General features: G+C 44.1%; 1 protein-coding gene across 12 annotated transcripts in view; it reads left to right on the top strand.

The window, feature by feature from the left end:
* DTNB (dystrobrevin beta) overlaps nt 1-26,821 on the top strand; it is a 361,761-nt gene that overhangs the window by 198,748 nt on the left and 136,192 nt on the right. For all 12 annotated transcript variants that reach the window (XR_003999428.1, XR_003999427.1, XM_030555069.1 and 9 more), the window contains one exon: nt 6,805-6,882. Coding sequence is in view for 10 of the 12 variants with exons in the window: in XM_030555069.1 (XP_030410929.1) it covers nt 6,805-6,882 (78 nt within the window). In the remaining 2 variants the exon portion in view is untranslated. The remainder of the gene's footprint in view (nt 1-6,804; nt 6,883-26,821) is intronic.

Here is a 26,821-nt window from a genome sequence, read left to right as displayed (position 1 = left end):
AGTGGAAGACAGTCTGGTAAATTCTGCTTGTCTCAGTTGGGTTAGAGTTGATTTTTTATAATCCGTATGCTTTTCTGAAAAGATCCATCAGATTTGGGCTGACTGGGCCCAGCGCAGTGAAGGTGTTACTGAGTTCCTCTTATTTATTGAAGTCTTAGATGTATTGAGAGAGTTGTATCCATTGCCTGTATGCTGAACTCTTGTCCCCAAGGCCAACTGAAGACCTGCACGGATTTTAGGCCTGTTACTGAGGGAGATTATTCACACCTCCTACTCAGGGAACCAGAGAGTGACATTAACACACAATCAGGGGCAGCTCCAGGCACCAGCACACCAAGCACGTGCTTGTAGTGGCAAGCCACGGGGGGCACTCTGCCGGTCGCCGCGAGGGCAGCAGGTAGTTTGCTTTCGGTGGCATGCCTGCGGAGGTTCCGCTGGTCCCGCGGCTTCAGTGGACATCCCGCAGGCTGCGGCCGAATCCGCGGGACTGGGGACCGCCCACATGCAAGCCGCCGAAGGCAGCCTGCCTGCCGTGCTTGGGGCGGCAAAATACCTAGAGCCGCCCCTGCACGCAGTTACTAATCAATCTCAGCTTCTCACTTTTAGGGAGGATTATTCAGAATAGATGAAGTTGAAGCAACTTCAGTGTCTTCAGAACCTTATGATCCCGACTACAAATCTGTTTTTAGGCTTATGTTTAGTACAGACACAGTGTTATCTGTAGCTGACTCTCTCTTCTTGGCAGTAGACAAAGACAAAAATAAGGGATCCTTGTTAATTTTTATTCGAACTGTAGCAATTAATCACCTGTTAGATTGTGTTGACTTGTTTGAGAAATTGGTAACGCGGAAAGGGAAGGACCTTCAGTGGGGTTCATTTTTCCCTTTCTCAGAGATGGCCAAAGGATTGTAAAGAGTACTTTTCTTCCCCAGGAGATTTCACATGCAGATTCCATATGGTTCCTGCTTGTCATTCTTACCTTTGATTGACTCTTACTGTTTTATCATTTTTTAGCAGGAAGCAGAGGTTTAATTAAGTCTTATTTTGAAGAGGTTATTTCTTTGCTTAATTGTGTAAGGTGCCCGTACGCTGGTATGATGTATGTTTACCTGCCACAGTGAGAGAAGCCTTAAAAACAAGTGAGCAGATGACAGAAGAGATGAAGATGATAAATTATAAATATACATACCAAAATTAAAAGAAAAGATAAAATAAATATTAGAATTAGAAAACACTGAATTTTGTAGTGTTCCCTAAGCAGTTTATTTAAGGCATTCATCAATCAGACTTAGTACTACGACATTCATGAAAAATAAAGATCCCTTTGACAAAACAGCCTAATGGATTTTTAGTGCATAAAATAAACAGTCAAAGATACATCAACAACCATGGGGAAACTGTTTCCTGAACTTGGTGATAGAGACCATTGATGAGGAAAGTGCTGCAAATGGATACATTGCTAAATCTCATACCCATATACTGCTTCATTCTGTGAAACATTTATCCCTGTCTCTGCAAATCTGTTTAGAATGGAAATAATTCTTGTGACCTCGCTGTGCTAGGTGGTGCACAAACGCATTGAAGGGCATGGTCCCGACTCTGAAGAGCTTACAGATTCCTTTCCTAAATTCTTTTCTTTTGATAAGTAGGAAGGAAATTCAAGGTGGCTGCTTCTCTGGTTTGACTCTGTACTTCCTGAATCATTAAGTGACTTCTAGTTCTGGAAGTTAGAAATCTTTTTGCGTATACTCAATAGCTACGTAGATAGTTAAAATTCCCTCTGAGAATAGAATTCTTCTGCTTAGATAGCTTTGACATTTGATTCAGGAATTTTTTTTCTTTCTTGTTCTCTTTTCCTTCTGCTCTATAGCAGATGTCCACAGTTGTCTCCTTTGTTGGGGGAACTCAGGTAAGTTTCTTTTAATCAGAAGTTTTGGGATAATGGGCTTGCCCTGGACTAACAGTAATGGTGCCATTTTCTTTTACTCCATCAGACTGCTTCTGCTTCGGTATTAGAGCATCCTTCCTAAGACAGCTTTGTTATTACTTCCGTTAGTACTGTGTGCATGATTACAGCACACTACTGATTTCACGAACAAATGGCTTTTCTAGCTTGGTTACATAAGGAAATGGAGTGCCACCTCAAGAATGTTCACGTTTTTTGGAATATGTTCAGTGAAATGTCTAAATGACCCCAAGAAAAGAGCTGGACCAGGAAGGCTCTAGTGTGTGTGGTAAAGAAGACAGAATTCTGCAAGCAGAAATCTTTTAGCCACATGTTCATATTTAGACATTTTTTCCCTATATCTTTATCACTGTGAGTGGGATTTTAGGTGGAAAAGTGAGGACAGTGGTATTTATAGAACTGGAAAGAACCTATGGATGCCTCTTAATGAAGCTGAGAGCAGATTGAGAATGCTGAGTTACGTCTTTTATTATGAAAGAAGTTGCCTAACAGCAGCATTATAATAAAAACATTGACTTTGACACCACATACCAACACTACATATATTTAAACCTTCAGAAGGTGAAAATAATTATACCCCTAATAAATGCAGTTGGTTACTGTGAGTTGCATTAATTTAAATGAATTCTTCAAAAAATCCCTGTACCTCATAATATATAATGTATATTGCCATTTTTACAGACAGCGACAGAGAACATTTATGTATGCTCTTGATCTTTTGTGGATTTTGGGTATGGATGTACTGTACACTCGCCCAACAGGTTGGAAGTGCACTGGGAACTGATCATTGTTGCCTTAGTGCATATTTTGCTGAGGCTCATTTTGTTATGCTCCTTGCTTTACAACTGTCTTCACAATTCAATAACACATACATCCCACTTACTTCAAATAAATAGTATTTATACAGCAGCAGGGGTATACATTGCACTTTATGTAAAGACAGTTTATACGAAGACAGGTTGTGTCCCAAAGAGTGCATAATATAAGCATCAAGATGCATTGACAAAAACTGGGGAAGTGAGTTGTGACCCAAAAATGTTTGGGTTGTTTAGGTCAGGGGTTTTCTTGTTAGGACCCATGAAAGGAGAATTAATGGAGGAACCCTAGATCTTCCCACCTCTCAGAGTTCTTCATCTTCACCAGATGAGACTGTCTCTCCAGAGTCCTTGTCTTGCATCTGCCTCCCAGAGTACTTCAGAGTTTTTTCAGGACTTCATGAAGTGGTGGGCAGTTCTGTAGGGGCACATGTGGAACTTGTGCAAGAGAATCCATGCACTTTCCTAATAATAGGCTCCTGCCCCAGGAAGTGTTGTGCACAAATGATATCAAGTCCCTCAATAAGATTTTGACTGTTTCTTTACCCATCTAGTTCGTGATTCTTTCGTGGTTTAATGAGAGGTCCCATCAACACCATCTTAAGGCCACTCCCAAAGATAAGACATTTAAGAGACTGATTTATACAGCCAAATGGTTTATTCTACTGCCACTCTTCAAATGAGAGTTGCTAATTATTAGGTTCTTTTGTCAAAATATAACTTTATTAATTTATCTGCCATTTCTAAATTTGCTGACAAATTGTCAGAGGCGTATAAAGAACAGTTTTTAGTTTTGGTTTCAGAGGGATATCTTATAGCTCATGCATACCTCAAGGCAGCAATAGGTGCTGCTGATATGGCTTTGCATTCTGTGGTCACTGCAATCTCCATGCAGCATTATTCTTCACTACAGGCTTCTGGCATTCCAAGGGTGCTGCAGAACACCATAAAAGTCTTACCTCTTGAGGGTTCTAAACTGTATTCTGCTAAAACAGATGACACTGTGCGCACATTGAAACACACTCGTGCAATAGTTCATTCATTAGGAGTTTATACTTTGGTTACCAAGAGGAAACAGTTTAGTCCATAATCTTACTCCAGACCCTCTTTCGTCATTCACAGTATGCCTCTAAGAGAAAGTCAAGACCCCGATGTCTCCAGCCATCTTCGGCAGCAGGAGTCCCTTCTCACCAGACAGCTGCAAATTCCAAGCAATCTTTTTGACTTCTTGGTCAAGGACAGCATACCAACTATATCTCCTTGCTTTGGATGATGTCTGTTCCTCTTTCACTGTGCTTGGGAAAGCATCACATGAGACAACTGGGTGCTCAGCCCATCAAAGGAAGGTTATGTTATCCAATGAACTCCCTCCCATTTCCGAGTCCACCCTCCCTGTCCTTTCAGGGATGCTTCTCACAAGACTATTACTTCAGGAACTATATCTCTAGAATTGGAAGTGATGAAAGAAGGTCCTTACTAACACAGAAGAAATAGCTTCTATTCCCATTACTTTCTGCTCCCAAACAATCTGATGGCCTTGCCCCATTCTACATCTAAGAAAGCAAGTTCAGGATGGTCTGCTTGCTTCTATTATCCCTTTCCTGGAGATTGGAAATTTGTATGGTACCCTCAGTTTACAGGACTCACTTCCATGTAGCAATACATCCTTGCCATAGGAAGTACCTTTGATTCATAGCAGGTACCAACTATTACCAGTACACAGTGCTTCTCTTCAGACTGTCATCCGCCTCAAGGGTCTGCACCTAGTACATGGCAGCAATAGCATCCCACCTCTGCCATTTGAGCATTCAAATTTTCTTTACCCAAATGGTCGGCTAGTACATGGAGCATCAAGAGACCAGGCCCAAACGGTATCCTAGTCATCAAACAGCTATTTTCCCATCTGCACCTGAAACTAAATTCGGACAAATCCTAGTTACAACCAACACAACTCATAGGAGCAGACCTCGATGGCGTGACCACTATGGCTTACCTTTCAGGGAAGGTTTCAATGTGTAGCCTTTCTCTCAGAAAGTCTCAAATCCAAATCAGTGACATCAGTGCATGCCTGCCTTCAGCTCCAGGCCACGTGGCCTTACGCACGTACATAACTGCATGCCAGATTTCACCTTCACTGTCTACAGACCTGGCTCCATTTGGTATATCACCCTTTTAGACACCAGCTTTGTGCACCTGCATGAGTGTTTCAATCTCTCAGCTGGTGCTAGAGCCCTGAACAATGTGCACAAAGAAGTGCCATTTTTGTCCCCAGAACCAGCTGTGATTCTGGAAAGTTGTCTATCAAAGTTTGGGGAGCCCATCCCAGTCAACTACAGACAAAACCTCTTTGGTCATCTCAGGAAGTTTCACCTTCATATAAACGTATTAGAGCTCCAAGCCATTCTTCGGGTCTGCAAAATGTTTGTCCAGCATCAGGAACTAGGTGGTACAAGTTCTTACATAGAACACCACTGTCTTGTTCCATCTGAACAAGCAGGGAGGTGTAAAATAGCCTCCACTGTACCAAGAAGCTATTCTTTTATGGAATTTATGCATTTGTCTCAATGTTTCCCTGAAGGCTTTTCATGAGTGATCAGTCAGGAAGGGTGTTCTGCTTCAGATCTTCCACCACTGGGGGTACCAAGCAATAGGCTTGTTTGCAACCAACCTGAATAACAAGTGCATAATATTTTGCTCTGGGGCAGGCCACAGTCTGGGTTCCATCACAGATGCCTTTCTTCTTCCATGGTCCATTCATCTCCTATGTCTGGTTGAGTTCCTCTTATTCTGAAGGTACTCAGGAAGCTGAAAAGAGACAAACCAATATTAATTCTGATTGCATCGGTATGGCCAAGAAAATATTGGTTCATGGACCTAGATCAGCTTTCTGTCTGGTTGCCGATAACTTTACCACTGATGGAGTATCTTCTGTCTAAGAACCACGGCAAAATTCTACATCCCAACCTCCATTGTCTCCACCTTACAGCATAGATCATTTCTGGTTGAATTCTGATGAAAAATTGTGCTCCTGAGGGGTTCAGACATATTGATGAATAGCAGAAAATAATCCATTAGACTAAGAGTAACATACTCCACAAAATGGAAGAAATTTTTGATTGGGGTGCAATTTCAACAACCACACCCTAAATTTATGCCTAAAGCATAACCATTGCCTGAAGCAAACTATTCATTTGCCAGTGTTTTTTTTTCCCCCCAAAGCTCCACTCTCCTAAAGCTGAAGAAATACTTCATGTTCTTGGAGCAATGCTCCGATAGCTGATATCTGCAAGGAAGTGACATGGTCGCCTGTACATACTTGTTCTGCTTACTAGACCATCAGTCAGGCCTCTTATAATGATGCAACTTTGGCAAGTTGGTGTTACAGTCTCTGTTCAGATTATTCAAAGTCCCTCCACCTGCAAGGGAACTGCTGGTGAGTCACCTGCTGTGGAATATATATATGCACAATCACTCAGAGTTTCAGAAAAAAGTTACTTACACATACAGTAAGTGTGGTTCTTCAGCATACATTTTACATTGCACATACATGTATTCCACGACTCTCCCAGCTTCCCTGTTACATTGAACATTACATGTGGCAGAACGAAGGAACAATGAGGGAAGTGGTGACCACACCTCTTTTATGCCCTTGCCTGAGAGCATGAGAAGAGCAGGAGCACATGTCTCTCCTAGTTGTACTGCAGGCAGAAATCTGACTCAGGTGCATTGGGCGCACGAACACCTGCTGTGGAATGTATTTGTGCACAACATATTGAAGAACAACAGTTACCGGGCAGATAAATAACCATGTTTTACCTTCATTTTAACCTGACACATGAACTCTTTAAGGTAATCTGAACACAACACCCCTACCTATGTAGGGACTGCTGTTACTTAGGTATTTGAATTAGTTGTACTTTTGCCCTAATGTTGTTACACAGAATAATAGTTTTGTTTTCACGTTTATCTGTATTTACTGCTGTTTTTTAATCCTTAACATGGATTACGTTATTTCTATTTTAGTCCTCCTCGAACTCTGACCAACATGAACGACACCATGGTTACCCATATGTCCTCCGGAGCACCCTCCCCAACAAAAAGGTAGCTATACCTTACTACATTTACTGTTTACATCTTTGCAAGAGGTATAAATAGAATGAATTTTGCGTCACTGTTAGTGTTCTCACTTGTTTCAAATGCTTCTGCAGCTGCTCTGAGTGTGTCTGAGGTTCATAAAAAAAGGCTTGATTGCCACTGCTGCTTTTTGATCTCTTTAAAGAGCTATTTTCTTGTATTGAATAATTTTTACTACAGAAATATGACTGAACTAGCTGATGCTAAAGTTTTATGGAGGGTATTTCCTCCAAAGCCGTTCAGAAAGACAGGTCTTGCTGTTTTATTGCCTTTGTTAATGCCTGTTCTTCACAAAAAGTAGAAACCAATTGCATAGTTTCTTTTGAGATTCCTGAAGCCTGATCTACATGGAATGGTTAGTTCATATTGTGTGACGCACACTGGTTAGTGCGCAATACGTCAGCTCTACTCATGGTGTGCACACAAGACAGCTGTGCACTACTGAGCAGATGATGTGGCTGTAGCAGCAGCTCCTCCAGCAGCAGCAGAGGAAGAGGACAAGGAAGATGAGGAGGACACTGAGCAACTGCTGTTTCACAAGCTCTTCTTGGAGCAGCTTCACAGCACGGTTTTTGGGCTTGGGAAATCAGCATCAGTTGATGAGAGAAGATAGTTCTGCAGACCTGGAATGATCAGCAGAATTTGGTGGCAGAATTTCAGGATGATTGTGATGGGGCATCTGCCCCACACTGGCCTATAAAGGGTTATTAGAGCCCAAGGGAGGCTGCACAAAAGGAGCGAGGAGCAGCCAATTAAGGCTGGGTTGGCCCATACAAGAAGAACTGCAGAGCAGAGCTGCTTCAGTCACTCCCTGAACCTTGAAGACGGAGGAGGACCGGCTGCCTTGCAGCCTGAAGGCAGCAAGCACCCTGGACAAAGCAGTGCTACAGACAGAGACTGGGGAAGCTAAAGACAGTCCCTGATGGGCTGCAGGGATCTGCAGGCTGAGCCCTGAAGCAAGGGCAATGAGGGTGCTGAGGCCACAGGGAAATGGGCCAGGGAGATCTACTGAGGAGTCGGAGGGGATGCAGCAAGTGGCAGCCATCTACAGAATCCCTGGGCCAGGACCTGGAGTAGTAGGTGGGTCCGAGTTTCTCCCATCCCACCTTGCCACTGAGGAAGTGGCCAATTGGCTGCAGTAGCCACTGAGGAAAGTGGCTGGACAGCGAACTGCGATACAGTCCCCTGGAAGTGGAGGAGCACAGCGTGCAGCGCAACTGGAGGGCTGTGTCCTGAAGAGGACGCTGCAGTCCTTGGAGTGACGTGGGTCTTGGAGCAGAAGTGACGACAGCTGGACATCACCAGAAGAGAGTGCACTGTGAACAGAGCTAATCCCCAGGACAGCCAGCAGGAGGTGCCACAGTGGTGGGTGAACCCCATCACAATGGTGAAGACAACATTTTTGAGATCAGCGCTGAACTAGCCCTGGAGCCGCAGCAGCACCAGGCCAGCATGCAGTGCCCCATACCCATTGAGAAGCGTGTCACCATTACCAACTGGAAGCCAACCACCCCCAAATGTTACCTGTCTATAGCCAATTTGGCATTGGGAGATCACTGGTGGCTCCATTGTGAGGCAGGTGTATGATGTCATGCATAAGGTACCATTGTATTAGCTTTTAAAGCTTGGTGATGCTCAGGAGATTTTTTGATGGCCTTGTATGCATGGGGTTCCCAAACTGGGCTGCGGTAATTGATGGGACCCATGTCCCACACACCAGGGCTCAGCATTTATAAACAGAAAGGAGTATTTCTACATGGTTGCTCCGAGGCCTGGTTGACCACTATGACATGTTCACAAACATAAATGTAGGGTGGTGTGGAAAGGTCCACAATGCTAGGATCTTTCAGACTGCTTCTCTCTTTGCTTTAAAGAGTAAAGGAGGTTTTTCCCCCAAGACCACTATGAACATTAATGGTGTGGAGAATGCTCTGGTTATCCTGGGAGACCTGGTTTATCCTCTGCTTCACTGGCTAATGAGGCAATTCACAGACTACTTGGACAGGAGGGAGGAACTGTTTAACTAGTGCCTCAGTATGACAGTGGAGTGTGTATTTGGCGATCTGAAAAGATTTCAGAATGGTAGCCGTGTTGGTCTGTATCAGCAAAAACAACGAGGAGTCCTCGTGGCCCCTTAGACTCTAACAAATTTATTTGGGCATAAGCTTTTGTGGGCCAAAGCCCACTTCACATCAGATGCATGCAGTGGAAGAAGGTGGCTCTCTTTATGGGCTAACTTGCCTAGGATTATATCTACATGTTGTATTTTGCAAAATAGCTATGAGAGTAAAGGAGAATTTTTAACAGTGGATGAGAGATTGAGTGGCGGAGACTTGCTCAGCAATTTAAGCAGCCAATTGAAAATGGAAACAGCCATGGCAATATTATCAGGGATGCATATTGCTCTTTAGGCCTGAAAATGTGCAGCTGTACATCCAGCTATTATCTCAGGGAGTAGTGGGGAGAATGGATTGTGAGCGCTGGAGTGTCTTTTATGGGTGGTAGAAGTGGCACATTATGCACTCCTTATTTTATCATGTCTGTGCTTGTATACTTTTAAAAAAACATATGACGTGCAGAATTTATGTTTTTTCTGTGTACCATGCTGTCACAGATCCCCAGCCTGCCCCATCTTTTAAACAGTCCCTAGCAGGAACCGTTTCAGTATGCCAGACCCCCAAGGAGCCCAACTCTTTCTTTAGGGCAGGACATAGCCTCAATGCCTCTGAGACTGAGCTTCTGGGCTCCAGTACTCCTGCTTTGTACAGCGTGTTCTGCCCGTGCAGTCCAGGGATCAATGCACCTCTGCAAGGATATTCAGTGTTACCAGGCAGCCTTTTCAAAACAGAGCAGGATTTGTCGCCCAACTGGAACACAGCTCTGGGAAGTGGCAGAGAAATAAATGTTAAGATGTAGTCCATTCTGGCCAAGCAAGCTCTCCTCACAGCTATGCTACCGTGGAATCCATTTTTGGCTCTCTCCCCCTCTCTCTTTGGCAATCCCAAGTGAGAGCTGCTATCTGTCTCTTAAAAGCCTCTTATCCCAGCCATATGACACCTTTCACGCTAAGGCCTGGTCTACACTACTCGTTTAAACGGATTTTAGCAGTGTTAAACCGATTTAACGCTGTACCCATCCACACAATGAGGCCCTTTATATCGATATCAAGGGCTCTTTAAATCGGCTTCTGTACTTCTCCCCGACGAGAGGAGTAGCGCTAAAATCGGTATTACCATATCGGATTAGGGTTAGTGTGGCCGCAAATCGACAGTATTGGCCTCCGGGCGGTATCCCACAGTCCTCCACTGTGACCGCTCTGGACAGCAATCTGAACTCGGATGCAGTGGCCAGGTAGACAGGAAAAGCCCTGCGAACTTTTGAATTTCATTTCCTGTTTGTCCAGCGTGGAGCTCTGATCAGCATGGGTGGCAAAGCAGTCCCAAATCCAAAAAGAGCTCCAGCATGGATCATATGGGAGATACTGGATCTGATCGCTGTATGGGGAGAGAAATCTGTTGTATCAGAGCTCCATTACAGAAGACGAAATGCCAAAGCATTTGAAAAAAATCTCCAGGCTATGATACGGAGTCCACAGCAAAGTGCGGCATGACATGCATAACGGAAAGCCAAAGAATCAAAGGGATGCTCATGGAGGGAGGGATGGGGTATCGAGGACTCCAGCTATCCCACAGTCCCCGCAAATCATTTGCATTCTTGGCTGAGCTCCCAATGCCTGTAGGGTCAAACACATTGTCCGGGGTGGTTCAGGGTCTCTCTTGTCAATTTACCCCTCTTCCGCCTCCGTGATAGAAAAGGGGAAAAAATCGTTTCTTGACTCTTTTATATGTCACCCATGCATACTGCATGCTGCTGGTAGACACGGTGCTGCAGCAGTAAACAGTAGCATCCTCTCTCCTCCCCTCCCTGGTGGCAGACGGTACAGTGCAGTAGGACTGATAGCCGTCCTTGTCATGAGCCCGTGAGTGCTCCTGGCTGGCCTCAGGTGAGGCTGGCCGGGGGTGCCTGGGTAAAAATAGGAATGATTCCCGGTCATTCTCAGTAGATGGTACAGAACGTCTGGTAACCGTCCTCATCATAGCAACTGGGGGCTGAGCTCCATCAGCCCCCTCCCTTTCATGTGTAAAGAAAAGATTCTATACTGCCTGGATTATCATAGCAGCGGGATGCTGGGCTCCTCTCCCCCGCACTGCTTAATGTCCTGCCTGGACTGTCATAGCAGCTGGAGGCTGCCTCCCCCTCATTTTATCTCACTAACAAGTCAGTGTTTCTTATTCCTGCATTCTTTATTACTTCATCACACAAATGGGGTGACACTGCTATAGTAGTCCAGGAAGGTTGGGAGAGGAGGGAAGCAACGGGTGGGGTTGTTGCAGGGGCACCCCTCGTGAATGGCATGCAGCTCATCATTTCTGCGGGATCTGACACGGAGCGGCTGAGCTCTCTGGTTCTCTGGTACGCTGGTTCTCTAGTACACTTGCCCCATATTCTAGGCAGGACTGACTCTATTTTTAGATACCATAAAGGAGGAATTGACTAGGGGATTCGTTCCCATTTTTGTCTTTGCGCCCCCGGCCGACCTCAGCCAGGGGCACCCATGACAGCAGCAGACGGTACAGAACGACAGATAACTGTCATCTTATTGCCAATTTACAATGGCATAGCAGACGGTACAGAACAACTGATAACCGTCTCTGCTATCGTGCAAAGGCAAATGAATGCTGCTGTGTAGCGCTGCAGTATCGCCTGTGTCAGCGGCATCCAGCACACATACCGTGACAGTGACAAAAGGCAAAAGAGGCTCCATGATTGCTGTGCTATGGCATCTGCCAGGGCAATCCAGGGAAAAAGGGCACGAAATGATTGTCTGCCATTGCTTTCCCAGAGGAAGGAATGACTGACGACATTTACCCAGAACCACCCACGACAATGATTTTTGTCCCATCAGGCACTGGGATCTTAACCCAGAATTCCAAGGGGTGGGGGAGACTGCGGGAACTATGGGATAGCTACGGAATAGCTACCCACAGTGCAACGCTCCGGAAATCGACGCTAACCTCGAACCATGGACGCACACCGCCCAATTAATGTGCTTAGTGTGGCCGCGTGCACTTGACTTTATACAATCTGTTTTACAAAACTGGTTTATGTAAAATCGGAATAATCCCATAATGTAGACGTACCCTGAGTTCACGCATCCAGCCTGCTGGAGTTTTCCATGTATAAGTGTCAGTTGTTCAGTCCTTACATCTCCCATTGTCTTTGAGGAGCCTCCATCAATATGGGTCAGTTTCAATCAGTGCTTAATGACGCATTCATTCCATCCCAATCAGTAATGTCAGACAATACCTTATGTTTCCTGCTCTTCCCTAAGAGCAGCTTTTTAACCTTTTGCACCCAGTCGGTAGCAATGCAAAGTACAGTGGGAAACGAAGGCTCACGTAGAAATCATAAAAACATTACAGAAAATTCCCACTTTGTCACAGATGCATTACCAAGTCCTTCTGAATTAATTTTAAAGGTTTTTATTATTAAAAACAATTTGTTATGTAACAACCAAAAATAAATTTTTAATTAAAGTAATGAAACACAGCTTTAAGGTGACACAGTGCAGTGGAAGGCAGCACACAACAACAGCAGGCTCCAATTCACAGGTGAATATACATCTTGCCTCTGTCTCTTCTTGTTCTTCTGCCTTCTGGTGTGGAGGCTCAAAGTTACAGATGTGTTACATGGCACGAAAGAGCTGGGCTCTCAGGGGTAATTGTTCTTGCTGCCCTGATCTTCAGCTTGGGAGAGGAATGGTATCTGGGAGCACAACTGTAAGGTTTCATTGAGGGAACATATGCTGGTGTTCCCAGTACTCTGTATTGCCCAGGGGCTGCAGAACATGACTGGGTCCTGGCTGAGGGCACTGGAATGTCTGTGTGCTTCAGCAGAGCATTCTGAGTCTATGTTGCCTCCAGGAGTTGCCACTGCATTACCCTTTCTCTGTAGTGACTTTTGCCCTGGCTATGCTGTCTCTGGCCACTGCAACACTTTCTCTAGTATTTCTCAGATCCAATCTCCAGCTTGCTATTGTTTTCAAGTTTGGGGGAAGTCTGCAGTGAGGTCTGCAAACATTTCTTCTTTAATTTTCCAGTTCTTCCCCCTCAGCTTAGCAAGCTGCTCAGACCTTGATAAAGGCTTTGTCTTTGAGGGTCTGGCCACTGTGGGCGCTGTGGCTGCAGGAATAGGGAATTAAAAACCAGGAGTTATTGTTCATATGGAACACATGAGGCGAGCAGCCCTCTGTGGTGAAAGAACAGGTTCAGGACTATTTAGAAAAGCTGGACATGCACAAGTCCATGGGGCCGGATGCGCTGCATCCGAGGGTGCTGAGGGAGTTGGCTGATGTGATTCCAGAGCCATTGGCTGTTATCTTTGAAAACTCGTGGCGATCGAGGGAGGTCTTGGATGATTGGAAAAAGACAAATATAGTGCCCATATTTAAAAAAGAGAAAGAGAACCCCAGGGAACTACAGACTGGTCAGCCTAACTCCAGTCCCCGGCAAAATCGTGGAGCCGGTCCTCAAGGAATCCATTTTGAAGCACTTGGAGGAGAGAAAGGTGATCAGGAACAGTCAACATGGATTCACCAAGGGCAAGTCATGTCTGACCAACCTGATTGCCTTCTATGGGGAGATAACTGGCTCTGTGGATGAGGGGAAAGCAGTGGATGTGATATATCTTGACTTTAGCAAAGCTTTTGATACAGTCTCCCACAGTATTCTTGCCAGCAAGTTTAAAAAGTACGGATTGCATGAATGGACTATAAGGTGGTGTGGCAGAGCTCCAACCTTGTCCCTGTGGATCCCGCACTTCCAGGTGGTTTATGCTAGCCTCAGAGGCTCATTGCGACCCTCCACGTAGCCCTTCTCTCTCTAGGGCCAGGGTTACAGTCTACTGAGCCCTTTTCATCATAAGCCAGTGAGGAGGTTGATGAGAGAACTCGCACAGTCTCTGTCATCTCTACAAGCTTATTCCAGAACAGTTTAGACTCCTGTCCTGACAGGGGCCTGACTTCCCCTCCTGGGAGGTGTTCCTGTAGTGGCAGGTTGGGAGGAACCCGGGCCCACCCTCTACTCCGGGTTCTGGCCCAGGGATCCTAATGACAGCAGCTGTTGGCAGTTGAACTTTTACCACCAGAGCTGCTACATTCCCCTGGGCCACTTCCCCACAGCTCCCCGGCTTCTCTCTCACAATGCCGCCTTCACCCTTATTTTAGGGCTCGAGGGTGTCTTCATTACCCAACCCTTCGGCCGCGCTTCCTCTCCTCTGGCTCCCTGGCTCTCCTCGGCCTGACTGGAGTAAGCCCTTCTATAGTATCAGAAGGGCCTTAATTAGAGTCAGGTATTCACATTAGCTTAACGGCCTCACCTGACTCTTTGTAGGCTAATTGGAGTCATATGTCCACCCTAGCCTGGAGCAGCCCCTGCTCTGGTCAGTCAGGGAACAGAAAATTGCTTATCCAGTGGCCAGTAGATTTGCCTTCTACTACTCTGCTGTAGCCAACTGGCCTGGGTCTATCACAGTGGATAGAAAGCTGGCTAGATTGTCAGGCTCAATGGGTAGTGGTCAATGGCTCAATGTCTAGTTGGCAGCCAATATCAAGCAGAGTGCCCCAGGGGTTGGTCCTGGGGCCGGTTTTGTTCAACGTCGTTATTAATGATCTGGATGATGGGATTAATTGCACCCTCAGCAAGTTTGCAGATGACACTAAACTGGGGAGAGGGTAGGGATAGGGTCCAGAGTGACCTAGACAAATTGGAGGATTGGACCAAAATAAATCTGATGAGGTTCAACAAGGACAAATGTAGAGTCCTGCACTGAGGAAGAAAGAATCCCATGCACTGCTACAGGCTGGGGACCGAGTGGCTAAACAGCAGTTCTGCAGAAAAGGACCTGGGGATTATAGTGAATGAGTGAACGTTGCCAGCAGATCAAGGGAAGTGATTATTTCTCTCTATTAGGCACCGGTGAGGCCACATCTGGAGTATTGCGTCCAGTTTAGGTCCCCCCATGACAGAAGGGATGTGAACAAATTGGAAAGAGTCCAGCGGAGAGCAAAGAAAATGATTAGAGGGCTGGGGCACATGACTTATGAGGAGAGGATGAGGGAACTGGGATTGTTTAGTCTGCAAAAGAGAAGAGTGAGGAGAGATTTAATGGCAGCCTTCAACTACCTCAAGGGGGGTTCTAAAGAGGATGGAGCTAGGCTGTTCTCAGTGGTGGCAGATTACAGAACAAGGAGCAATGGTCTCAGGTTGCAGTGGGGGAGGTCTAGGTTGGATTTTAGAAAAAACTATTTCACTAGGAGGGTGGTGAAGCACTGGAATGGGTTACCTAGGCAGGGGTGGAATCTCCATCCTGAGAGGTTTTTAAGGCCCGGCTTGACAAGGCTTTGGCTGGGATGATTTAGTTGGAGTTGGTCCTGCTTTGAGCAGGGGGTTGGACTAGATACCTCCTGAGGTCTCTTCCAACCCTAATATTCTATGCTTCTGTGATATTCCAGAGAGGCTGTGGTAGCATTTTAGCATGTATTTCTTGTTTCTGCTCCCTGAGATTCTTCCCAGACTTGGGAGAACGTCAGAGGTGGTAAGGAGTGTGTGCAGGGGGTCTAGCTTGGGACTTTGGGGTTTGTAGATGTGCCTTGAAGGCTGTGAGGTTTTGGGGATTATGGTCCCAGTTTGGCTTTGCAGTTTAAGCTGTGCCTTGGAGATGCTTATATGGTGTCAGAAGGGTCAGTGGAGGGGCTCTGGGAGCAAACTGGATCGTAATCCCATTTGTGTTGATAACGTTACACTGAGGTGGGTGACTAGGAGGCAGAGAATGACCTTAATCAGAAAGACAAAGGGCAGCCCAGAGAGACAAGATGTGAAGTTACTCACCAAGATGGTCCCTCTCTCCCTGCCAGAAGCTCTTATTGGGAACTGTAAGCTATCTCGGGGAGCAAACAGCTGCACAGCTGTCCCACATAACATTCGTATCAAAATTGAACAATTTCTCCATCTAAGATTCTGCTTTATCTCCCCTGTAGACGTGCTGAAATTGCAGAGAAAAATAGATGGGGTTCTGCACTGAGTGTTCAAAGCCTTAACTTAGTCTTTTTCTGTGTAAACCTATCAGAAGCCATTAAGAGTTGCACAGCTATGCTATCCCTAGGGTAAACATATTTTCCTGTACAAATGCCTGTTCTGAGGCATATATACCTCAGCAACAAGCTGTAGTCTGTGCCTTTGCGGCATGCAATACCCATATCTACCTCATGGAAATTTTTTTTTCTTCTAACCACTATCTCAATAAACTGTTGAATTTCACACAAATGAATATTTTCATTATTTGAATATGCTGTGGAAGGCAGGCTGGGGTAGAGGCTCTTATGTCTCATGAGGTTGTGGCTATGCTCTGTTTCTGGCTGTTGTTTTGGGGCAGGAGTGTGTGTGTTTGCCGAGCAAGACAGATGAGTGGTAGGAAAACGAAAATAGGTAGATGGGGCATGTGTCTTCCATGGCATAGGCTTGTAAACAGTCGATAGTCAGGACTTTTTGCATGAGACAGAAGCTGATTGCCCAGCAGGTCCAGCTGCCATTTCTAAAATGTGAATGGCAGATTGTGAACCAATGAATGGGAACAGTATGGGCTGAGGGAGAGAAGTGGGGGCTGAAGACTGGGAAAGGCTCAAAACTGACATCTGCCAACAACTTAAATAACTCCTCTCCCTCCCAGGCATTTATCCCTCTGATATATTTTGAGTGCAGCCATATCTCCCCGCAGTCTTCTTTTGGTTAGGTTAAACAAGCCAAGCGCTTTGAGTCTCCTCTCCTAAGGTAGATTTTCTATTCCTCAGATCATCCTAGTAATCATTCTATGCGCCTGTTCCAGTTTGAATTCATCTTTCTTAAAAAATGGGAGATCAGAATTGTGCACACTATTCCAGATGAGGTCTCACAAGTGCCTTGTATAATGGTGCTAATACTTCCCAGTCTACTGGAAATACCTCGCCTGATGCATCCTAGGACTGCAGTAGTTTTTTTCACAGCCACATCACACTGGCAGCTCCTAGTCATGCTGTGATCAGCCAATGAACCCAGGTCTTTCTTCTCCTCTGTTGCTTCCAACTGATAAGGCCCCAGCTTATAGCAAAAATTCTTGTTGTTAGTCCCTAAATGCATGACTTTGCACTATTAAATTACATCCCATTTCTATTACTCCAGTTTACAAGATCATCCAGATCTTCTTGTATGATATTCCGGCCCTCCTCCATATTGGCAATACCTCCCAACTTTGTCATCCACAAATTTTATTAGTGCACTCTTTTTGTGCCAAGGTCAGTAATGAAAATGTTCAATCAGATTGGTCCCAAAACCAATCCCTGAGGAACTTCGCTAATAGCCTCTATCCAGTCTGACAGTTCATCTTTCAGTATGACCCGTTGTAGTCTCCCCTTTCTCCCAGATGTTCTAAAGGCTACTGGAGTATATTACCATAATGCTGATCTACTGGAATCTAGGTGTAAATGGCACTGTGCCAGGCTTTAAACAGGAGAAGGGTCATCTGATCAACTTGACCCCAGAGTAGTGGAGGTCACACAGGTAAACAGACAGTTCTTCTTCAAGTGATGTCCCTGTGGGTGCTCCACTTCAGGCACTTGTGTGCCACTGCGCCTCTAGTTGAAGAATTTCAACAGCAGTGTCCGGTTGGGCCCCACATGCGCTCTCCCCATCTCATGCCGTCAGTGGAGGTTAACTAGCGCTATGCAGCCAACCCGACCCTCCATTCCTTCTCTGGCACAGAGAACCTTGTGAGAACTCTGAAGTAGAGGGGAGGACGCTGGGTAGTGGAGAATCCACAGGGACACACATCTCAAAGAACATCAGTTACTGCACAAGGTGAGTAATTTTCCCTTCTTTGAGTGAGGTCCCTGTTTGTCGGATAGTAGTTGGAGGACTGCAAAAATAGTGCAGTAGAGATTGGGGCATGGCCAGCTGCTGAAACACAAACCAGATAACATTGAGTGAGTGTTTACAGACTGGAAGAAAAAGCCAAAGGAAATTATATCTGATCTTATTATATGATTTGGAAATTGCTGCTAGCACCGAATGCAGCAGTCTGTTTTATTAAGTGATGTTTCATTTACTGATTTAGTTACCATCATCTGCACTAGCTGCAGGGTGATTTCCTGGCAAATTTCAAGGTGTGTTTTCCGATATATAAAGCCTTAAACAATGTTGGGTCCTATTTGTCTGAGAGAATACCTCTTTCTTTCTTTGACACTATGGCAGTTACAATAATATGGGTTCAAGGTTTGTATTAAGAGCTCCTGCTATAACCAGGTGGTTGCTGGAGACATGATGCTCCAAATGAGGAGACTGGGGCTCTGAAAGTCACTTTCTTCCTTTGCTTATCAGTGTCTGGATTTGGAATGTTAGGTTACATGAGACAAATTAGAGGATTGGACCAAAAGAAATCTGATGAGGTTCAACAAGGACAAGTGCTGAGTCCTGCAGTTAGGACGGAAGAATCCCATGCACTGCTACAGATTAGGGACCAAATGGCTAGGCAGCAGTTCTGCAGAAAAGGAGCTAGAGGTTGCAGTGGACAAGAAGCTGGATATGAGTCAACAGTGTGCCCTTGTTGCCAAGAAAACTAACGGCATTTTGGGCTGTATCAATAGTAACATTGCCAACAGATCAAGGGAGGTGATCATTCCCCTCTATTCGGCATTGATGAGGCCTCATCTGGAGTACTGTGTCCAGTTTTAGGCCCCATACTACAAGAAGGATGTGGAAAAATTGGAAAGAGTCCAGCAGAGGGCAACAAAAATGATTCAGGGGCTGGAACACATGACTTATGAGGAGAGGCTGAGGGAACTGGGATTGTTTAGTCTGCAGAAGAGAAGAATGAGGGGGGATTTGATAGCTGCTTTCAACTACCTGAAACGGGGTTCCAAAGAGATTGGATCTAGACTGTTCTCAGTGGTGGCAGATAAGAGAACAAGGAACAATGGTCTCAAATTGCAGTGGGGGAGGTTTAGGTTGGATATTAGGAAAAACTTTTTCACCAGGAGGATGGTGAAGCACTGGAATGGGTTACCTAGGGAGGTGGTGAAATCTCCATCCTTAGAAGTTTTTAAGGTCAGGCTTGACAAAGCCCTGGATGGGATGATTTAGTTGGGGATTGGTCCTGCTTTGAGCAGGGGGTTGGACTAGATGACCTCCTGAGGTCCCTTCCAACCCTGATATTCTATGATTCTATGAACCTCCCTCCACCAATGAGATGCACCCCATACCCACACTGAGAAAGCAGTAGGAGGCCCCCTCCCACACCTCCACGAATTAAAGTGGGCAGCTCAGCGGTCTCATTCTCTCCCACTTCCTCTTGGCAGTGGAGCGGAGACTGCAGCCGCTCTTCCACTGCCTGAGCTACCATTAGATCCAGACACACATAAGCTTTACTTAAAGAAAGATGTTATAGGTCTGAGTGGGGGATATTAATGCAGGAAAATTGGGGGCAAAGAGTTGGACTTTCCTATTTAGCTCTGAATGTAGTGAGATTTCTGCAGGTTATATATTTTTAGGAGTGGTAACAAGTTGTGTGATGTCATTGGTTTCTGATGGTTGCATCCGTCCCTCTGTGCTGGTATTGTTAAAAGGAAGGAGGGGAGAGAAGGACACTCCAGAGTTTGCGCAGAGCCTTTTAACTCTTTCAAGCTACAGTACTGTTTATTCTGGGGTTGGGAGAGAGATCTTCTGCTTTGTTTTGTCTTGTTGCTGCTATCAGGAACAGAGAAGTAGCCTCCACCGAAGAATCATAGAATTGTAGGACTGGAAGGGACCTCAAGAGGTCTTCTAGTCCAGTCCCCTGCACTCAGGACAGGACTAAGTATTATCTAGATCATCCCTAACAGGTGTTTGTCTAACCTGCTCTTAAAAATCCCTAATGATGGAGATTCCACAACCTCCCTGGGCAATTTATTCCAGTGCTTATTACAAACAAGAATGCCTTGTTTGTAATAAGAATCCAGAAATTTAATATACTTTTAATGTCTTAGCTGAATTTATTTATAAATTGAAGATTGAAAAAAAACCCTCATCATACAGTGCTACTCAATGCAAACTTCTTATGTGAGCTGCTGTTGTATCAGTTTCACCCTCCACATCTCCGGCATCCGCTAGGGCAAAGGCCAGTATCCAGAGTGGAAATGAACTTTTCTGGCTGTAGGATTTCTCTAACCATATCTTGCATCAGGCAAGGACCATTACTTCAGTCAGGTTAGATAGTTTTTTCTATTAAGCAAAAGTTTTTGCAACAGAGGTTTATCCAGACTGGGTTGCTTATGTTGGTTAATCTTCACTTTGGAATTTTCTGACATCTGAATACTCCACTTTGCAGCTTTAACATTTTTTCTTTTTTTAATTTAATTTCCTAGATTAAAAAAAAATATCTGTAATGTGGATATTAATGTTAGACAGCAGTAGAACCCTCTCCGTTACACAAGATGTGTACTGAACGAAATAAGGGCTACTCCTAATATAGTATAGAATAAGGGCATTTGAAATGCAAATACTTAAACGACCTTGACTAAAAGATGTTGCTATACATGCCAGCTATTAGACAACAAAACAGAGTATTCATATTTTATCTCAGATAAATGCAGACCCTTATATTGCAGAAATCATTCTCTGATTTCTACAGCCAAGGAGCCTTCCAGGACAGTTGGGAGTGATTCTGTCTTTTCTATCAGACTAAATTTCCTTTAGTTGATTTATTAAGGTAACTCTGGCCATAGCTGTGTTCTTGCTGTCCTGGACAACCTGGATCATCCTTCCTTCAAGAATTCTACTCCCAGGGACCAAGAATACTCAACTAGGATAATGACATTTCAAATTTTGTTAATTTTTTTTATACCCCACAAACACCAAGTGGTTTTCTCAGCAACCATGGTAGAGTGTAGCCAACACAATACCTTTTACATAGGTGTTATAGAAATTAAATATATAATGGGATTTTACTCTTTCTAGTGTAGAAAATGGGGTGAGGTTCTCCACTGAACCCCAAAGTACTTGCACACACATTATTATTGAAACATCCATAAAACTGTTACTGTCTACAATGAAATTATTTTTCCAACTTAAATGATAAAGAATAAAAGGAGATAGGGTCACCTTACTGCACAACATCCAAACAACTCCCCTCTCTTTCACCTTCAAGGTCCTTGAGTGTGTATTGCTGCCTCCATTTCCTCTCTTCCAGCTCTTTCCTGGATACTCTGCAGTCTGTCATGTGTCCACTGCACTTCACCAAGATTTCTCTTACCACGGTCACTAATTATCTGCTGTTGGCAGTGCCAGGATCTCATTTCTGTCTTTATTTATTTGTCCTTATCCTCGTCTCCTGCTGCTTTCAGTACCATTGATTCCTGTCCTCCCAGGGCTTTTGCAGATCTGTTGACTGACTGTCATCCAGCCTTCTCATCAACCTTTGGGAGACCACCCTACCTCAACTCTTCATTGAAGTACTTCAGAGCTCTGTTATTAATATTGTCCTCTTTTGCACTCTAACCCGGAGTAATCTCATTTTTTTTCCTGGCTTCAGTTACTTTTTCTACACTGATAATTCCCAAATGTGCCTCTCTCCCACTTTTTCCCCACATCCACACGTCTCTGAGTTCTCCTCCTGGATGTCCAGTCATCAACTTCAGCTGAGCATGACTGAAACTGAACTCTTCATCTTCCACTCAAACACATGTGTACACCCTTCCTCCTTTCTTCCTTCCCTCCCACCCTTTATCACTGTTTACAATTCTATCATTCTTCCTTTTATCCTTGTGCGATATTTCATTCCTCCCACATTGTTGTTGCTTATGTTCTGATATCACCTAAATGCCTCAGTCAGAACCAGAGCCCAGTTGTGCTAGGTGAGACACAATTCCTGCCATGAAGAATTGACAATTCTAGTTTAAAACAAGAAGCAGCAAGTAAATGTGACGAACAAGGAGGAAAGAGCAGGGAAGGATGAGGGTACTAGTCATATAAATTATTTGTATTACTGTATTACCTAGGAGCCCTAGTTGTGGACGAGGGACCCCACTGTGCTAGGCATGGTACAAACACAGAACAAAAGGGAAGGCCCTGCCCCAAAGACTTTACAGTCTAAGCTCTAAATCAAGAAAACAAATGGATACAGCCAGACAGATGTGGGAGTACAAGGAAACAGTGAGACGATATTGGTCAGCATGATGGGCAGTGGTCTCAGCACACCAGCAGCCTAACTGTTGTGAATTTTTTTTTTAGGCATCACAGAAAAAAAGAGTTTTGCGGCGGGTTTTAGAAGGTAATGAGTTAGTTTTGCAGATGTTCATAGAGAGGGGCACGAGGGGCAGCATGGGAGAAAGCATAAAGGTGCTTGTTTGAAAATGGAACAGGAGGGGAATGGAGGCTAGGGCTGGACGGAAACGAAAGTTGATTTCTTGATAGCAAATGAGAGATGACTGGTAGAGTGGGAATAAGCACATGAAGGGCTTTGAAAGCATAATTCATATACATGATCGAACGAGGTTCAGCACTAAATTGTTAGTTTTTAAAATACAGTGTGGCCACCTTTTAAATACTTTTAATACATATGAATATTTATTTTTAATATAGCATCTTTTTGTTATTTTAGGGGGTTATGACACTGGGGAAAGGGATATGAGAAAGGTTGGAACAGGAAAGGTAAGAGAGAAGAGTGTGGAAAATGAGGAGAAGAAAGGTCAGGAAGACGAGCAGAAGGAATAATCAGGGATATTAATTCAGTATTGCAAATGTCTGCTAAGCATCCATAATTTAAGACTCATATCAAAGCTTAAATGTGTGGGTTTAAAAAAATCCTTTTTCTCACATCTGTGCTTCTGTTTGAGTTCTCCTCCTGGATGTCCAGCCACAAACTTCTCCTGAGCATGACTAAAATCGAGCTCTTCAGCTTACTCTCAAACACACATGTGCACATCCACCAATGCTGCCAGTGCTGATGTCCTTCGGCTTCTGCAGGACTCCTGTGGGGTTTAAAGCTCAGACCTCTGCAGCTTGATGCTGTAGTAGTGGGGGCTACGTGGTAAGGGTGTGTGGGAACATCCACTGAGACCTGCTGTTCCCCTGGCGTTCTGGGTGGAGTGAGAGACAGAGGAGGGTATAGGAGCCTGACTGGCTGCCTTGCATCCTGGCTTGCTACAGCTGCTCTGGGAATTCTAGGTGAGCAGAGGACATTAGAGCAGACTGTTGCCTAATCCTGCTGCTACTACTTTAATAATATCTCCCAACTGTGTCCTTGTTCCTAAAATGTTGGTTTATATTTGTCATCTCAGATTTTTATTAACCACAAGTTAAAAAGAGAGCGGTGAGGAAGGGAAAAAACGACACAACCGAGAATTTAGATTTTGTCACATGACAGGTAACATTCAGGTCTGAGCTGGAGCTGGTGAAGATGTCGATGTTATTTGTCTCCTTCTCTGGTCCAGTCTAGTTAGGGCGAGGATGAAGAAGGTCTGGTGTTCCAGGGAATGGTGGGGATAACAGCCATCAGGGTGAAGCTTGCTTCATCTCCGTTTTTTGTCCTCCAGTCAGCCAGCATCTGCATCCATCTTTATGTTTTCCCAAAAAAAGGTCTTGTCTTTTGAGGGCATAAGTAGGGAGTGAAGGGCAGAATATTATTTTGGCCTAATTAGGCCTAATTTCCAACACCCCAGTTTTAGTAAATTACTTTCCAGTCTCACACTTTTCTTGTTTACCAGGCATGATCTTAACACAGTCCTTGAGTTCTATCAGGAGGCCTTTTGGTTTAAATTAATTCAGTCTGTCTGTCTCTCCTTTTTGCACCTTTTCCCATCGAGAGTTATTGTAACACTTTATGAAATTTACTTTTTACGGTTGAGTTCACAATGAGGGTAAATGTGTAGGCTCAGTTATCACAACAAGTCTGCCACATTAGCTCACCTTGGTGCTCATGGTGGTGGTTTTATTATCCCACAAGGCTTTCTTCATTGCACTACTTATGGCTGGGCAGGTTTTTTAATATAAATTTGCCAGAAAATGCATTTTTCAGAATACTGAACTTTTTCATGAATTCCATGAATAGTTTCTGCTGACATTTTTTTCCGCAATGTCTAGATGTTTTATTTCAACATCTTGCTTTGAATCACCATTTTCAAAATGACATTTTATTGCAAAAAAAATTCATTTTTAATCTACATTTGAAAAGTTTCATTTGACTAGAACAAAAACAATTTGTGTTTTTGTTTTGACAAGGAAAAAACAACCCACAATCCAGTTTCAGTTTAAAACAAATTTTTCCTTTTTGCTTTTTCAGTTCAGCCACCAGACCAAAAAATCAGTTATTCACTCAGCTGTAGCTGGAATAGTCTCCCTAACCCTGTGTACCAGGCAATCTCATTCTGCTTCTTCAAACCCCTCTCCAGATTTACTTATTTAATTTGGTGTTCCATCACTGACCTCCACTCTGCCCTTCTGTAACAATGCGGTTCTGGCAGGACCCAACTGAGAGTGCCAATTCAGGACAAATTGCTTAAAACAGGGCAGTTACAGCCCTAGGCTGGGGTTTTTCCATCTCTAAGGCAAACCAAACCAGCCAGACAAAGAGGACTTTGGTCTCACCCAACTAGCTAACCACAAGTCACACAAGCAATTCCCTTAGACACTCCAGTTTCCTAGTATCACCACCAGAGCCACTTGTTATGGGAAAAATGGTTATGAAAACCAACAGCCCAATAAAAGAAAAAGGTTCCTTCCTTCCCAAAGAATCAAGCCCCAAAACCAGGTCAATATACAAATCAGATCTTACCCACAAATCATGCTGTTGCCAATCCTTTAGAATCTAAAATCTAAAGGTTTATTCATAAAAGAAAAAAGATATAGATGTAAGCAAGAATTGATTAAATAGAATCAATTACGCACAGTAATGGCAAAGTTCTTGGTTCAGGCTTGTAGCAGCAATAGAATAAACTACAGGTTCAAATCAAGTCTCTGGAACATCCCCTGCTGGGATGGGTCATCAGTGCTTTGTGTAGAGCTTCCATTTGTGGCAAAGTCCCTCCAGAGGTAAGAAGCAGGATTGAAAACAAAATGGAGATGAGGCATCAACCTTTTATAGTATTTTCCAGGTGTAAGAACCTCTTTGTTCTTACTGTGGAAAATTACAGCAAAATGGAGTCTGGAGTCACATGGGCAAGTTCCTGCATACTTTGCTGAGTTACAAGGTGTATCTGCCTTCTCTCAATGGGTCAGTTGTGTAGCTGATGGTTCTTAATGGGCCATCAAGCAGGCTAGGCAGAGCTAACACCAACCTGTCTGGGATGTTTCCCAGAAGCGTAGCATAAGTTTGAAGTACAGACAGAGCCAATATTCATAACTTTAACTAAAAAATGATACATACAGACAGACAGCATAATCATAACCGGGTCTTAGACACCTTATATGACCCCCTTTACATAAGATTTAGTGCCACTGCAGGACCTTGGTTACAACCATGTTCTGTATGGTCCCAGATTATGTCAATAATGTCACACCTTCATGCTAGGTTCTTCCAACTTTAAATTACTTTTTTTAAAAGAGGCAAGAAACAGCACAGCTAAGCACCACCTCATCTTTTGCTTTTCTATACCACATACTTCCATACCTAGTTCACCCCTGCTTTGTTTCCTGTCATTGCTTACTGTGTTATATTTACTTCACATTATAAAGAGTACAGTCTTGTCATTAGTGGCTGCACTGCTCTATGCGGTCACATACATTTGTTTAATAGATTCATAGATTCCAAGACCAGAATGGTCCTTTGAGATCTAGTCTGACCTGTATAACACAGGCTAGAGAACATCCCTAAAATAATTCATAGAGCAGATCATTTAGAAATTATCCAATCTTCATTTAAAAATGGACAGAGATGGAGAATCTACCACAACCTTTGGTAAATTGTTGCAATGGTTAATTACCCTCACTGAAAGATTTACTCATTTCCAGTCTGAATTTGTCTAGCTTCAGCGACCAGCCCTTGGATCCTGTTAGACTTTCCTAGGCTAGATGGACAAGCCCATTATAAAATCTTTGTTTCACATGTAGACTGTAATCAAGTTGGCCCTTAACCTTCTCTTTAAGCTTAATCGATTGCATTGTTTGAGTCCATCACTATAAGACATGTTTTCTAATCCTTTAAACATTCTTGTGGCTCTTCAACATCCTTCTTGAATGGTGGGCACCAGCATTATACCCTATCCCAGTTGCATCAGTGCAAATACCGATCTTTTCTTCTACTTGAGATTCCCCTGTTTACCACCCCAGGATCACATTAGTCTTTTTAGTCACAGCATCACATTGGGAGCTCATGTTCAGCTGATTATTTTCCATGACCCCCAGATCTTTTTAAGAAAGATGCATCTGACGAAAGCTCATGCTCCAAAACGTCTGTTAGTCTATAAGGTGCCATGGGATTCTTTGCTGCTTTTACAGATCCAGACTAACATGGCTACCCCTCTGATACAGATCTTTTTCAGAGTCACTTGATGGTGATGTTGGATTGAGTTCCTTTTCTTCCATCTCACCATGCAATCTCAGTGTCCTTTGAGGCTAAGACTGCACCCGGAATGCCCCTCCTGAAGGCATAGATAGCAGAGTGGACCAAACCGTCCCTCAGTTCCTATTTGTTATATGGGCAGTAAGAGTGAACCTATGCAGTGTCCACTTCTCTGCTAGGGGTGTGTGTGTGTACATTTTAGGTGGAGTTGTTAGTATATTTTTTTCTTTTTTTCACTCATACATCTTTTAAAAAAATTAAAACTTTTTATTACACCTGCCTCTGC

The sequence above is a fragment of the Gopherus evgoodei genome, chromosome 3 (genome assembly GCF_007399415.2).
Source record: "Gopherus evgoodei ecotype Sinaloan lineage chromosome 3, rGopEvg1_v1.p, whole genome shotgun sequence".
Taxonomy (NCBI): domain Eukaryota; kingdom Metazoa; phylum Chordata; order Testudines; family Testudinidae; genus Gopherus; species Gopherus evgoodei.
Note: the sequence above shows the minus strand (reverse complement) of the source record. Positions and strands in the feature narration are given on the sequence as shown.